This window comes from Athene cunicularia (genome assembly GCF_003259725.1).
Source record: "Athene cunicularia isolate RWA chromosome 12 unlocalized genomic scaffold, athCun1 chr12_part1, whole genome shotgun sequence".
NCBI lineage: Eukaryota > Metazoa > Chordata > Aves > Strigiformes > Strigidae > Athene > Athene cunicularia.
The window spans coordinates 2,602,122-2,618,593 of NW_020799116.1; the positions used below are offsets into that span (position 1 = coordinate 2,602,122).

Below are 16,472 nucleotides of genomic sequence, written 5' to 3' on the forward strand. Positions count from 1 at the left end.
CCCCACCACCTTGCGTGAACTTTTTTTCGCGATAACAGTTTGCAGCAATTACCCACTTGCTGGCGGCCTTCCAGCACATCTGCGCTTCTCTCCCCGGTTATTTTTGCCCTTTTTCTCTCGCCTCCCCACCCCTCCCCGCTGTATTTTTGCTGGCTGCCGTGCGCTAACCTCAAGTAAGAGGCTGGTACAGGCAGTGCTCCATCTGATGCTAATGGGCCTACCTGGTGGGTAATACGGCTGCTGCTTCTTCCTTTTTATTCCCCTCGTTTTCCTCTGATGTTGTTGATCCCTGGCGTGCTGGAATCAAAGTTGTGATTGGGGCTTGGAAATAAGAGGCAGGGACTGCCCAGGGCAGGTTACCGAGCTCAGCGCGGTGCGAAGGGGCGATAATTCTGGGTTCGTCTCGGGGTAACTTGGATCTAAAATTCACCCACTGGCTTTGAGATAATGAATGCCCATCTCTGCCTGATATTGTAACAGGCGGCATGTGGGAGGACTTGCTAAGGTTTCCATATAAGAACATGGAAGAATTTATTTCACACAGGCTAAGAAATGTGCAGAGTATGTGTTATTTATGAAATGGAAGGCAAGCTGTGTTTTCCTTAGGCAGCTTCGAGAGTGGCAAAACTTTGTATTTAGAAATTGTAAAAGCTGATTTCTGCTGTTTAATAAGAGCTCTGTTTAAAGGAAAGCACCGGTGGAAAAAAAAAAGTAGTGGGAGAGGATCCAGAAAAACATGAAGAAATACAGCCCCACACGTATTCCAGCACTGTTTGTGCCAAGGTGTAAAGATGGAGTTTTTTGGTTAGTTCCCATTTTTTTAACCGTATTGGGAAAGGCATTAAGAAAATGTGCCGAGAGGAGCTGGTTACGTTGATAGTGCTATTTTGGTAACTGCTTTTTTTTTTTTTTTTTTTAATTGCTTGCATGTCAATGTTTCGAGTTTTGGACTAGCAAAAAAGTGAGGCAGCCCTGATCTGGGGCCGTGTCATCGGCTGTGTAATTTGGGGCTCAGATGACAGGTGCTACAGGTTTAAATTTTCTGGTTTTAGGTTTGAGGGTAAATCAGCCCATTAAAACCTGCTGCTGTGGAATTTGGAGGGGAGAGGCTTTGGTGAAAACCCTGATGGTTTTCGACAGCCGGGTATTTACCTCTGGGTCTGTATTTGGGTGAGCTGAGTGCTTTTTGGCATTGCCTACCTTTGCACGAGTATTACGGAAAGACTCCCCTGAAGGTTGTTGCGGTTTTTTTAAGGCAGAATGTGTGAGCAGTTGAGGCAGCCAGCAGCATGACTGTGTCCCTCGCCCAGAGTCAGTCGAGGCTGAAGCACGAGTGTGGCAGGAGGATGTCTTTGTTGCCCTGGTTTAACTGACCCTGGAAACTTTATTTTTGGCACTTTCAGAGATAGCATCTTTGTGTTTCCTCTTCAACTGTCTCTTCTCTGCTTTGCATGTTTGTTGTTTTTTGCTTTTTTTTTTTTTTTTTTTTTTTTTTTTTTTTCTCTTTATTTGCCTGCACCTCAGCTTCTCTCTGGTTCTTCCCCTTCCCACCTCTCTCGGGGTTTGGGCTGCTTTGAGGTTGCACCCACAGGAGGGCGACAGACACCTTTCCCTCCCCGTGGGGTCCCTCCCGGTGCTGGGCAGGGAGGGGGCCGGGACACCCAGACCCCTGCCTGCAGCCTGACCGAGAGAGGAAAGGCTGCTTCTTGTTGTCATTTATTAACCCGCATCTTTCACTGTGTGGCGTTAGGGTTATTTTGCCACACTTTGCAAAAAGCAGGAGATTGCAGATGGCACAGTGGTATTTGGAGGTACCGAGAAGGTGTTTCCATGCTTGGGGGTGCTAGATCAAAATCCTGGGGTTTTTGTCTGTTTGTTTAGAGATCTTGGTCTAGAAGCCAGTAGAAATTTGGAATCCTTCAAACGCTACTAATTTTTTATTTTACTTGACTTTGCTGTAACCAGGGGCAAAATTTGGCATACTACCCTTTGTTGGTAGTCCCTAATTTGTAGCTTTTGGGTGGGATGCCTGGAGGTTTCTTAAATGTTAGGGGTGAAATGTTGGGGCTGTGGCAGGAGGCTTCAGTCTGTGTGAAATGCTGTATCAAAAGAGGTGCAGCATTGCCTTGGAAGAACAAGAAGACACTTTGGATTGGCTTAGTCTCTCTGCAGGGTGCTCGGGAAACCTCCCGTGTCTGAGCGCAGTTCTGTTTGTAAAGCCTCGGTGAGGATCTTGTCTTACAGCTAATCATTGCAAATATTTCAGTGAATTTTCCTGAAATCGATACTCTGCCTAACCAAGACTGAGCTACATCTTAATGGCCTCCAGCCAGGTCCCGTGGGGTGGGTGTTTCCAAAGAGACTCCCAGGCACGAGCCTTTCAGCAGGCTGCCATGCTTCCTAGGCAGTGATGCTCCCAGAATTTTCATCACTGCACCTCAAGACTCTGCAGCAAATCCCATTTATTTTAATTCTGCCCCTTCTAGGTTTTCGAATGCCCTTTAGTGGCAATGGGTCAACATTGCCCCAGTGCCCCAGTAGCACTGTTGCCAGGTCCACCAGTGAGAGGAGTCTTTGCACTGGTGCCCTACCCAGACTCCTAATCATGCTGGCAAACGACTCTGAAAAGATTATGCTGATTTGTTTCTTTAAAATTTAACCACGTTACAACACATAAAAACGGACAGGAAAGCCATGGTAGTTAAAGCCTTTTTACAAGTAATGCTTATTTGATTGGTCATACTAATAAATTGTAGATCATTTAAGAAGTGCAGCTTTGAATAGATTACCCAGTAGGATTAGTGCCTTTGACTTCTCATCACTGACTTAATTTACGTGACCAGAATGGATCAGGGTTATGTTTTTTAAAGTAATCCTGAGCCCAGTTCTCTTAAGTGCTCCAGGCACAGAACTAGAGTTTATTCTAATGTAACTCTGGGGGGGTGGCTTGCGGGATCGAGTCCTTGGCATTTGGAAGAAAAAGCATGAGGGTGAAAGTGCAGTGATTTAATATTTGTTGAATTTCTTCCATACATGCATATTTACTTGAATGCTCAGCTGTTGTAGTGCCATGGATTTAATTGATTTGTGCTCGATGAGTATCATCCCGAGGCATGTAAACTCTAGGCAATACCCTTTAATTGCTTACGGAGTAGCTAATATTGATATAAGATAATGTGGTAGAAATTAAGTGAAACTGCCACTCTTCATTGTCCTTTTTTTTCCCCAAAACCAGCCACTGGAAGGGCTGCCATGCTGCCAACCTGTGACTCAGAAACTGTGGCTGGTGTCCTACAGCATCTTCCGTATTTCTAGAAGTCTCTGTCTTTTCTTTCAATGTGTCTAGATTTAGACCTTCAAAAAGCTGCTGAGTGCCCACCCTAAACCCTGCTCCAAGAGCATCTACCAAAGCCACCAGCTGCGTTGGTGGAAGGGGAGCGTGAATCAGATCCACATCTTGCCAAGCGAGCTTTGGGCAGGAGGCACGTGGCTGCAGGAGGGTGGCTGTTAAAACCCATGGGCTGCTGGGAAGGCTCATGAATTTTAGCAGTTACTGGGTTTCCTGTTGTGGTTCTCTTGTCACCCAGAATGGTCACAGCCTCCAAGAACGCCTTCGCTGCCGTGGCTGCCTGACCTGGCTTTGAATGCAGTCGGCGTTTGAGCACTGGCATGGAAAAACGAATACCCTGGGCCAAAACACAGCAGGAGTGCCCTGCTTTTGGGTGTTGGTGTAGGTAGGAGAGCAACCCGTACGTCAAGCCGCAAGGTTATCAGTGAGCTGGAACATAGTTAAAAGTTCTTCCTTTTTTTGCTTCAGATCACATGGCATTTGCATTTTCTTTCACTGCTGCAGTGTAATTTCCTTGCTCTTGACATGGATGGAATCAGATTTTCTGTGATGTTTCACATGGGATGAAAGAAGCGAGAAATGATCTCCTGTTTTGGCATTGGTACTACATTCAGTGTCTTGATGTTCCTTCAAATACAAGTTCAGACTGATGAAATTCAGAAAACACTATGCATGATAACATTGAAACATGTCTGACCTATCTTGCTAGACCCATTTTTTTCTTTTAAAATATTTTTTTTGCCTTTTCTTTTTCTCTTTTTATTTCCAAACAGGAAGAGAAAATCCATTCAGGAGAGCCTCTACTTCATGTAAGTGTTATTTATACCTTTTTATGAAATTACAAAAGAGTTATAAAGCTCATTAAAACGTTCAAATACTGAACATTTACCATCTGTTTATAGAAACCAAGAATAGAGCATGTAAAAATAGGTTGTAGTTATACAGTAATAATGCTCAGCAACTGTTATCTTAAATCTATCTGTGCAGTTCTTCTGTGCATATCACTGCAGAATTTAGAAACCATTGCAAAGCACTTTGCAGACATTTAAGCAACGTGCCCGTAAAGTTGGTGTGTAAATCCTGGAGGGATAATGTTCAAGTGATTTGCCCAAAGCAGATGAGACCCGTAAGGGAGAGCTCGTTTTAGCACCCCAGAGCCCTCGATTCCCACACCCTGTGACAAGAGTCAGCTTCTCTGCCTTGGATCCTACAAAATCCAAGTTCTGCCTATAGAGCCATTTGTGTGTGCATGTGTACTAGCGTGTGCATGGATACGTGTGGGTAAGAGAGAGCGCGTGTACGCGTATTTGGCCTCAAATAGCCTGTAGGTATTTCAGGCCTTTTCTACAACCTATGGTGATACCCATTAAAATCAGAGTAGATGCCACCAGCCGTTGGTGAATACTGTTGCAAATGTTTTGTGAAAGCATTTGGCTCCAGCCTGACTGCTCGGTCGGGGTGAGCCCGGTACAGTATTCTTCATGGGACTAAGAAAGCCGCATGTCATAAAAATACAACAGGGTTTTATTTTTCCACACCACCTAGTGACCGGGTTTGCTTGCACATCTCAGATTTGAAAACTCTTTTGAGTCATATAGGAAGCTCTGCTCTGGTATTTCTTCCTAGTAAATAAATCTGATTTAATGGTTTAAGGGGCTGCGTAGATGAAAACCCTCATTCCCTTAATGCAGAATTAGCTTAGCAAGGAAAACGACTGCATTGTTCCCAATGCAGGACCCGCTTTGCATAACTTCCAAGCATGTACTACGTCCAGTGGCATGGCAAGCCCACGAGCGCTCACCTCAGGCTGATTTCCCATAAGTCAATATTTTTTTTTTTTTTTTTTTTTTTTAAATAACATATATCTTGGAATTGCAGCACTCCATGTCGCTTGCGTAGCAACTGCTGGTTAATATGTAGCAAAACGCCGTGTGGTAACAAATGGTTTTTTGCTTATTGTTGAGCTGGAATGTTAGTTAGTTCAGCTTCTAGATAAAAGTGGCTTGCGCAAGGCGCCCCGGTAGAACATGAATTCTGTGGCTTGTTCGGTAGTTCTGTAGGCAACCGTGTTCTGCTTTTCCTCTCCCCTCTGCTTCCCTTCATCTTCCACGTGAGCGAGGGGTGGGCTTAGGTAAAGGCAGGGAACTGGCAGCTCTTTGCATCCCGCAAAGCACCAGTGTGGGGTTTATATTAAGCCCGTTGCTAGTCAAGCATCTGTTGAAAACACTCTTTATTCTGGTTGTGTTGCTAGCAGAAATGTTCTAAGACGCTTTATATAATAGCTTTAAACCACAAGTGTTCTTTGGCTGGTTTTATGGATATCATAAGACAATCTTTCAAACAAAAAAAAGAAAAAGCCAGTAGTAGGTGAAGGATACCCCACAAAGGATTAAAGAATCCTCCTTCCCTGCAGCTGGAATCCTAGCTGAGACTAGCTTAAGAGTTTGTATCTTTGAGAAGGTACCTCATCATTTTTAAAAGGTAATGGAGAAGGAAAAAAATCCAGAGGGCTTTTGATTATGACCATTTTCAACATTTGTAGCTCATTATTATTTCATTCAGACGTCTTGAAAAGCCTGTGAAGCACATGCTTCCCAGAGATTTTAAATGGGAAACAGTGCAACAAAACCACCTTTAGGGAAAGAAGCTCCCAAATAGAGAAGAACCCGAACAGATGAACCCTGCAGCAGTGACTGTATGGTGTCTGGAAACTGCAAGAATAAGCTTGTAGCACAGATCTGAAGAGTTTTGTCTGGAGATTTCAGTATGACAAACAAGTAATCGGGAGCTTCCTAAGTACAGTACCTATAAAATGAATGAATAATGAAAAGTTTGTGGTCATTTACAGTGGCAGAGGCCATTTACGGTGCAGCCTTCCATCACCTGCTGTGGCTTTTCAACGGCTAACGGCAAGCTTTGAGCATCAGAGCCTCTCTCTTCTGGTTCTGTGCATGAAATTTTACAACTTTGACTCGATAACTCTATTTGTGCCTGTCTGTGCATTGGCTCCCCTTGGCTTCTTCAACTGTGTGAGTTTCCAAAGGAGAGTTAAACTCCAGGAATGGGAATAGTGAGGCCATAGCAAAGCGGCAGGATCATGAACATCCAGGACAGGGACCTCTCCCAGGCCCCATTCAGAGGGGGTTGACTCCTGTGGCGGTGAATGCTCGGTGGGGATTAACCCCTCAGGACTGTGACTTGGACCGCTCACTGTGACAGGAGGTGACCACTTTGAGAAAGGACCCTTTGTGACAGTAACCAGCCATATGTAGTTGTAATGATAAGAAAGGGACCATCTGATTGTAGTCACTTTGCGACAAATACTACCACAATTCATTACTTTCCATCAGTGCCTCATCCTATGGAGGAATCACCACTGCCCATCTACATTGAGGAGGGGACAGAAGTCCCGATTGGTGAGTGCAGTCGGGATGGGATATGTTTAAGGGGGGGTATAATGGTACTTGGGTTTTATATTCCTCACATTTGTGTACACCCATTTGTCATTGAAAATTGTAAGGCCTGTTGCAAATGTTTTGGGGGTTTTATTTTATTAATGCAAGTGTATTTTAGAGCACCTGAGATCGTTAAATATTGCTAGTGTTGGTTTTCAGCTAATCATAAATCAAAGGATACAGTTTATGCAGTGACATTGAAAGCTTCCGTGCAGGATCTCTTAACACAAGGCTGGGGAAGACCATGAGTATCAGAAGTTCCCACTTCAGCCTTCGACCTCGGTGTTGAGGTACTCTGCTGACTGGGGCAGCAGTTTTTGTCTTGCTGACACTGTCCTGCCTGGCACCCAGCAGACTCGTGTTGGACACCCCACTAGGTGTTGGGCACCCCTAGCCAAAGAGAGTTAGAGAGGTTTGCCGTTACCTGCGTTGCACATCGGAGTGCTGCACACCCCTATTTCTGAGCTCTGGTGTGGATGTCTTGTCACTACAGGGATATATAGGTTTGGGTGTGAGTTTTGTTTTTTTAAACAGAGGAGCAAGTCTTTCAGATAACCCAGAGAGAGAGACACTAAGATCCATAAGTTGGTCTGTGGTGATCTCTTTGGACTGTAGAAAGCTGTGACTCAGTTGCATACAGTAAGTGTGCCTTGGCTACCACCTTGGGAGTCTGCCCTGTTGAGCAGATGTGTCTCTTCAAGTAACTTTTTCTTACCCTACATCCTGAATTTTTCCATTCCTAAATTCAAGTAATTGCTTCTTGTCCTACTGTCTTTTGAGCTAGATTAATTACCTTCCTCTACACACAGTACCTTGAAGGTATTTATAGCTGGATCGCAGCCCAAGAGTCTTCTCATTTATAGACCATATTAATTTAGCTCTCTTACTCTCTCCTTAGATCATTTTTATTGTCCTTATTTGTATTTCCTTTACTTTTTCTATCTCCTTGCTAATCTGTGGAGACTTGAATAGCTCTTGCTATATCCACTGTGGTTGTTTTGATAGAGCATTATGCTTTAGATTTCCATATCGTCCCTTCGTATGTACACATCCAGAAATAGCTTAGCTTTTGACCCTTCTCCTGCATCACTCAGTAGCATCACACAGAGAAACTGTTATTACTTGGCTAATCTTACCTGCAGTCACCTTTAGGTCTTTCTTGGATTCACAGCTTTGCAGCTAGCTGCTCCTCAGGCAATGTCACTGCTTTCCTGAGATGTTTAGGGCTTTTTACTTCCTAAATCCCCATCCCATTGTGTGCTACTTATTTTTTTTACCCAGGAATTATTTAAGACAGTATGTCTATGTCTTTATTTAAATGCCCTGGGATTTTATCATTTATGTAGAAGTTGTTACTGTTTTATCATATGTAGAACAAAGAAGTACTTAGTACTTATTTCGATACCTACTACAACTGTCCTCTGCACATTACTCCAGACTCCTTTCCCAGCTCCATCATACTTGTTTGCATACCTCCCCTAACTTTTCCCTCCTCTAATTATAAAAGTTCATAATGTAAAAACTGACAGGTTTAGACTTTTCCTTGTCTTCATTTTGTACCCTTCTTTGTTAGTGTATTGTTGCTGTATCCCTTCTATGCATGGCACAATGTGGTCTTTCCCACAGCAGATCATCTCTTCCTCACCTCTTCTGGGGTTGTCGTCAGCTGAACATCTGCTCGACAGCAGTCCCCTCTTGTAGAACCATTGAGGCTAAGTTCTGTCATGGCCCCCTGGTATTTCATCTTATCTTTCCCATTGCAATGAGGAAACCTGGACTGCCGGGACGGTGGCACCTACACCAAGAAAAATACTGTAAGACTGTCGGATCACAAAACTTTCCAAACAAATAAACCCATGAGTGGAAAGCTTTTTAGAAGATGTTTGTTCAGTGCTGTCATGAAGCAGGTTTGTTGAATCAGGCTCTGAAATGCAGCAGTAGCTGTGAAATGGCCAAATTGGGTTGGAGAGGGCATCGTGTTTACTTATTTTAAATAAGTATCTGGACTGTCAATACAGCAAGCTGTGGTTGAGGGGGAATGAGTGGAAAAAGTAAATGATGCAGAGATGAGAACAAACCACAAGCTCCGAGTTTGGCATTTGAATGCCTGACATAGGTCAGGGCTTTTATAATAGTTGGATGCAGTATAAATCATCAAGCTAGAAAGTCGGCTGCAAAATTCTGATCTGGATCTGAGTCTCAGTTTTGGTCCTGCTTCCCGTTGAGCTTACCAGGGTGCCCATCTGTACCCAAACAGGAATAAAAAGAAGTCCTGTCTGAGTTTAGGTTAGAGAAGAATAACGTGCAGTGCAGTTGTTAAAACAATTCAGCACAACCATCATTTACTTTTAAAAGGTTGTTTGGAGAACTTAGATTATTTCCTCATCTAAAACACATTTTGGATAGTATATGGAGTGCATACTGTTCTGGCCCAAGCCTGACTGGTGGTGGTAGAATGCTTTGTAGCTTCTATATTTATTTTTAAAAATGGAGAAATCAGTAGGTTCCTTCACAGTCTAAATTTAACAGCACTAATTATTTCAAGCAATTTGAAAAGGAACATAAATCGCACTTGTTTATTACAGCTGCTGCATGAAAACAGCAGAAGCTACAAATAATACCCCATAATGAAAAATCTAGCTAACACTGTCATGAATTAACCAACAAGAGAAGAAGCGTATGGGATCTGGACAAAGGCAGCATTTTCTTCTCTGGAGGGAGGGTCTTTGCGTTGAGGAGAAGGTGGTTATTCCCTAAATCTCCTTGGGTGAGATGAAGACTTTGACATTTCTGCATAGATGAATACAACTTTTGATTGGAAAAAGGTCTGAGCTCTACTTAATTTTTATGTACATTTGCACTTTCTCAAGTACATTCCTAGAGGAAGGTAGGTGAGCGAGATGTAGCAAACATGTTAATAAATCAAAGATATTTCTAAGGAGATGGATAATATTTTGTGAGCACTAGCAAAGAATCTACAGAATAACAATAAAAAAATGTAGGTCAGACCCTGACAGTCTTTGTTCAGCCACAGTTTCAACTGTCTTCCACACGATTAAACAGTTCAGGAGATTCCAGGTGAGGAAATAGGCAGAGCAGGTCATTATTCACCCTTGTCGTGCATGCTAAGGCCATGATCATATTCCCTGATGACCATTTGAAACCTGTTGTGTTAAAAGTTGAAGAAAACACCCGAGGCCACACAGTCCAAATTTACATTTTATAAAGCAAAAACCCAGGAGCAAAATATTTGTGTTGGCAGTCACTGTATCTGGCCCATACAGAACACCACCGAGGGAATAATTGCCTCCTTGGGGATCAGGGAGCAATAGAGCTGTAGGCTGAGATGCTTGTTTATGTTTTTCTTTCCAAGTTACATTTCGAGAGGTTAGTGTTGTTTAATACCTGTGAAACTAGCTCCAAAGACACACAAATTCAGGATCTAATTCTCAAGTGATTTACTCCAGCGTAGCTTTGTTGATTCCAGTAGCATTGCTATTGCTTTATTGTTGTGTACACAGTATCAAAGCCAGGCCCCCTTTTTCAGGAGTCGGTCCTGCTGACCTTGAAACCTGTGGCCCTTCGGCTGTAGCGCTGAGGCCCTACGTGGGCAAAATCCCAGCGGTCCATTTCTATCTTACTGATTCACTTTTGCTCATGACTAGCACTGGCCGCAGTGGACTTGTGTCAAATGTACACAATTGTTAGGTAGACCTTGCCTATATAATTTTTTTTCCCCCTTATATCATCTTGGTATGATGGAAAGCTCCATTCGCACTCTGAAGCCATTTCATCTTGGTGGTACTCACAGGTTTGACTCTTGTGAGTACTTGTGAGTAACTCTTGGTTACTCACAGGTCATGGTTTAGCCTGGGCTCTTTTGAGTGGTCTAGATTACAGGAGAAGAATTTTCTTGTAATCACACACAGTTTCTTCTGCCACTACTCAGATCTCTGTTTTTAAGCATCTCTGATGTCTTAATGATAAAAAATGGATTTCCAGTTTTCCAGATTTTCTCACTGAAAGACAGATGCTTTGTTATTTTTTTTGTCTCCTTCAATATGAGAGTTAGGGCTGGTTTTTAAGCGAGGTAACCACAGGAAGTGCACCTTTGCCAGGCAGGGAGAATATTCGGCATCTTATTGAGATCTGGCTCTGTGTCTCTCGAGGAGGTTGCCTTCCCTTGTAAGAGAAGAGAATCATTTTTGTCATACGTGCTTCAGGGTTTGCTCTTTCATGGGGTGCTGGCACACAGAAAGCTTGATTTTTGCCAGGTACTGAGTGCCTTCTGCAAGGTATTGAGTGCCCTCCTATCCTTTGCAGCCAAAAAGGAGTTGATTGCTCTTGGCATCAGGCAAATCTGGACCCAGAAGACCACAGGTAGTATTTACCAATTATTTATGTGCTTTCGCATGCCAGACACTGTCTGAATTGATTTCCCTAGCATACAAGAGATTTCAGGCATTAATGACACTTGCCTGCCACTAAAACCATTATTTAAAAAAAAAAAAACCAATAATAAGCATGACATTTATTGCATTGCCATGGGGAAATTAAAACCCCCCCAAATTAACTACAGTCCAAGTAACTATTAGCTCTTTAGAGCTGTTGCGGATGTGTGAGTTACATGCCCCGAATGAGCACCATATGCCAATTTATTGTGGCACAGTGAGTCACAGGACACATTGTGAAAAGCAATAATTGCTTGGCATGCATTGTAACATTCAGTAGGGTTTTTTGTTTGTTTTTCTTAAAGGAATATGTTTTTACTCTTGACAATAAAATGAGTATCGTCTGATATGCTGCCACCAGGGACTGTTGCTTATTTTGTACTTAACCTGGAGCTTACCCATTTGTCACTCACTGCACACACCCTCTGTTATCTTTTCCTTTCCGACTGCTTGTATTGTGTGTGTGCAGTATCAGAATATGAAGATTGAACCTTCCATTTGTTATTGTCTTGTCATTTTCTGTTAATCCTCTTCTCCTTTTACCTCCTCATCTTCTTTCTTTGTCCAGTAGGGAAATTCAGGTTGATTTCAAGGAAAAAATGTTCACCTTGAGAGGAGTGAAGCAGTGAGATGAGTTGCACAGAGATTGTAGTCTCCACTCTTGGAGTTTTCAGAGCTTGACCAGATAAGGCCATCAGGAACCCAGTCTGATTTTGATTTTGGCCCTTCTTTGAGCAAGAGGCTGGGCTGTGTGACCTCCAGAAATCCCTTCTAACCTAAATTATTTTATGGTTCTGCTTAATACCTGGTTCCTGTTCTGATTCAGCCGGGGTGCTGTGTGTGTTGTTAACTCCTCACTCCCTGTTGGAGTCACTCTTATTCCTACCAGCATAGAACAGGAACGACCTCCTGAAGGACAATGAAGTTACAGTAGCTATCCTCATGTAGGATCAAAATCAAGATGTAAATGGTAACCTCAGATGAGATTAGTAGGTGAAATTTGAAATTAGTTAGAATTTTTACCAGTATTTCACTTGAGATCTCTTCAGGTCTTCATGAAGTGCCAACCAAAGTCATCAGTTGAAGAGCTGGATGCATAATTATATCAGGATGATATTAAAAAAGTAAACATCATCTTTTTTCCCTTTCAGTTACAAATCCCCTTCTCTAGCAGCCTTGAAGCGAGCTTTGGGGTATTTAGGATTTAGTGAGTCACCAACTGCCCTCACTCTGCTGTTACGTGCTGGTTTCCTCATGCGGCTGTAACCACGTGAGGGAGTTAATGCTGCACAGAGCATCTGCTCCTCAGCTAAATGCCTTCCCAGCCCTGCAGCTGTCTGCCAAAGAGCTTCGGACGTGCAGAGGGGCGTCTGCAAACTCTGTAGAGTAGCATATTTTCATGGGTTGGCCCATGTGCTAGCCAAAACCCATCCTTTGTCAGAATGTTATTTTAATTTTGCCTAAAGAAAGCAAAACCATGCAGAGTTTCACCATATCAGTCTAGTGAATTTTCAACAACAATCTAGCTATTAAAAAAAAAAAAAAAAAAGACGCTTCCAATTGTTAGGAAAAAGAAATACAGGACTAGTTTTGTAGGGTTGCTCTTTCCAGTCCACCAAAATAAGGTGATATTTCTTCATATCTCTCCTTTATCAGCAAGAAGTATATTGCTTATGCAAACACCTTATTTTCCATCATGCTCAATCAAAAGTAAAGTTTACGAATAGGGCTACCGTAGTGGCTTGAAGGAAGACTAAATGTGAGCAGCCAAAAGTGGTTTTTTGTCCCTTGTTATGCAAGTCATGATTCTAAAATTGGTATTTAACAGGACAGACATGCTTTCGTGTACTTTTTCTAGTGATTGCTGCCCTCCCTCTCCTGTAACCACGTCAATTCTTTCTCCTCATACAGATCCTCCTCACATGGTGTAGAGGGTTGCTCTTTCACATGTGAAAAAGTTGTTGCGCCATGTAGAGGGAATATAGTAGCAGAAGATAGTGTTGACTGGGAGGATTGAAGGTCCCTTCTCCTCCACTCTTCCTGCAGTACACAAGCTATACATGACAAGTGAAATTTAATAAATAACATTCACAGGAGGAATCTGATTTTGAATCACCTAGTTTCCTTCTTCTGCAAAACTATCAGAAGTTCATGTATCTGTTGTACACATGTCACTTCCTTACAAAAATCCAGAAAAGTAAACCTAAAGTTCTCTCACTTTCTACCATTAGTTTACATACAGAATGTTTTTATGGCTATCTCAGATGTTTGTCACGTACCCATCTGATGTTGGAACTGCAAACAGTTTCCCACCTGTCTGTAATTAGCTTTGCACACACACACACACACACAAAAAAAAGTAATGAAAAACAATTTTAGTCATGATGAAAACAGCTTTGGATATTAAAGGTTAATGTGCCACATTGGTATCTAGTGTAAGCATGTGCACTTAGTTGAAATTGCACTAAGAAAGATCCTCAACTGTTGAGCTTTATGAACTGCGTCTCTGAACTGGTCAACAGGAGTAGGTTAAGTTTACAGTAGTCAAGCTAGGACTATAAAAGCAACCTGCAATGAAAACCATCAGCTGGTGTTTGTTTGAAAAGATAAGAGATGGAGAAAAATACTCAGGCTGTTCATATATTGTCCTGCTATATTTGGGGATGCTCACCTGCAAAAACCAACAGAAAAACAAGTACCTGTAGGCTGTGGGATTGACACTGGTATCAAGATAGGGCTGCAGATACTTGTTTCTTGTATTGGAATCAGCCATGCTCTTACAAAATTCCCTTCGGAGGCAGCAATTCCAGGGTGAATTTGGTGGGGCTTCTGTCCAAGTAGTGTGTGGGATCAGGGTTTTGTTTGTGCTTGGTGTGTGCCCTGCACTTTGCAGACTGTGGTATGCAGAAGTGGTTTATGTGTTCATTTCCGTGGAGAAGTGAGGTCTGTTCTAGTGTTATTTGGTTTTCATATCTCTTGACATAAAAATGAGCGCAGCTCCCCATCTATGAGAGCTCACGTCAGAAGTCTGTGGCAAAAGTGAAGTGAAAATACACCTCTGATGGGAATCGGCCTCGATCATGTGATATTTAAAAGCATTTTAGTTTAGTGGTCTCTGCCAAAGGTTTTACTTCCAACTCAGACCTTCAAAACAGATGGGTAGTGATAAAAAATTGGTGACTTTCGATCAAATGAGGCTTATTGAGAGGCCTGCAGGACATAGCAGTATTCCTTCTGAAACTGAGCCCTCCAGGAGCGTGGCGAGTGGCCCTGGCCAGCCATGGAAACTCAGGGAACAGAGCTGCAGCCAGAGACCAAGCCAGGGTTGTTCTGGGATTAAACAAAATGTGCCAGTGTCCAGCGGGGCAAGGCAGCACCTGGCACCAGCTGCATAAAAGCAAATAAACACCATAGTGTCTACACAGCTTCGCTTTTTTTTTTTTGGTGTGTGTGTGTGTGAAAGTCTACAGCTCACTGACCTGTTTTGCAGAGTTGCGCTCTCTGTGAGCTTGTTCATCATCTTGCCACTTCTTCTTTTAGTATATCCTCTGCAGACACCCCCACCCCTCCCGTTTTGCTCTGCTTTATCAGTAGTTTCGATTTCATTTCCTGTGCGAAACTTCATATGGTTAAAGTTTCTGTTCCAGTTTTTTTTCTTGAAGGAAAGAAAACAACAACAGTAAATTAAACATCGGGGTGCTTAGGAAATCTCTGATGGCTGAAGGCCTGTGAGCAGCAGTGCCCTGGCTGAGCCCCGAAGTCACCCGAGTACCACAATTTGGTGGCAAAGGTCGTTGCTTCACCTTAGCTCCTCATCTTAAAAGTCTGCAGCTCATTCCTGTCACTGAATCGTACTTTTGCTGATGATTATTGCCAGCCTGGAGGAAAAATCAAGACCGAAATCAAAAGTAGCTCACTTATTAAGTTTTAGACTTTGTGGGTCTGTGCTCAGGGCTTTGTAACCTTCCCAGACTTTATAGCCCTGTAACGGGGCTAACATTGCTGATGGCGGGTGTGTAAGAGCTGTTTTCCTGGTACAAGTTGGCTGGCCATTTTCCACCCACAGTGCTGTGTTGCACAACTCTTCCTTCCATTAATGTATTCTAGAAAAAAAAAAAAATCAGGTGTTATGCAGATGGGGCAAAGGAACAAAGAAGAAAGGATTATTCTCCTCCACCGATGGTGTTGGGATCTAGATTTGTGGGAATAAGGTACTGTATGACATGTTTAAACAGCTGCCACAGGTGGGATAGAAATCAGTTATTGTTTAAGTTAAGATGAATGGATAGAGGCAATAAAACCACAACTCCATCTTTGTGTGGAGGTGGCCTAGGCAGGTATGGCAACAGCCTGGTTACAAAGCTGATCAAAGCCATCGGTGGATATGGAAAACATGGCTTGTTTTTCCAAAAACACATAATCTTATACATAGATCTGGTTTTTACTTAGTTGGAAAACATACTGAAACAGTACTGAAACATACTGAAAAAAATCTTCAATTATGAGAAAGCCCTGAACACTACCATTAGTAAACTCAGTAAACTTAAGGCTAAATTTAGAATTAGTTGAAAAAGCAGGTGAAGGTGGAATGATTTATTCCCAAGAAAAAAAAATAACTTTGAAATAATGAATTCGTACCTTTTATTGCACGTTTGCTTCACTAAATGGCTACTTTATTGTTTCTCTCCCCCGCACTGGGGCACTGCTCAGTTGCCGTAGCACAGAGATTGCTGTTTGACATTAACATGTGTTGCAAGTGCCTTGCAGATGTGTCACAGAGAATCAATACGTTATTAATCACATGCAAAAAATTCAATAGACACAGTGCACACCACTGACTATTTAAGTTCCTAAGCTTTGTGGGCTTTAAGGTTTTTGCCTTTTTTATAGCAGGATGAGGGACATCCCTTATAGATTTTGTTGTGGTTTATTTGTGGCAGTAGAACTAGTTTAACTAAATCTGGTTTACTAGAGAATTGCAATCCACTCGAGAGCAGACCCTCAGAATCAAAAACAGTGTATGAAAATGCTCATTCCTTTGGTCAGAAGTTGTATAACTGCAGGATACAAGGTGATTGAAGAGTCAAGAATGTGCACAGCTCCCTGAATCTTCTTTGACAATGCCCATCTCCTTTGGAAAGCCATCACCCTGCCACGCCACTTGGATATACTCTTGCATTTTGTCAAGGGTGCTCTCTTAAAGATGACGGCCTCGAG

General features: G+C 42.6%; 1 protein-coding gene across 3 annotated transcripts in view; it reads left to right on the plus strand.

Moving 5' to 3' along the window:
- Nucleotides 1-4,119: 4,119 nt before the first annotated feature.
- The window catches only part of SLC6A6 (solute carrier family 6 member 6), a 48,918-nt gene continuing 36,565 nt past the window's right edge, over nt 4,120-16,472 (plus strand). The window contains exons 1-3 of one of the 3 annotated variants that reach the window (XM_026857357.1): nt 4,139-4,158; nt 6,700-6,765; nt 11,128-11,184. In XM_026857357.1, coding sequence (XP_026713158.1) covers nt 6,711-6,765; nt 11,128-11,184 — 112 coding nt within the window. In that variant the 5' untranslated portion in view covers nt 4,139-4,158; nt 6,700-6,710. Of the gene's footprint in view, nt 4,159-6,699; nt 6,766-11,127; nt 11,185-16,472 lie in introns of all 3 variants that reach the window. The other 2 variants (XM_026857358.1, XM_026857359.1) reach the window with 2 other exon arrangements.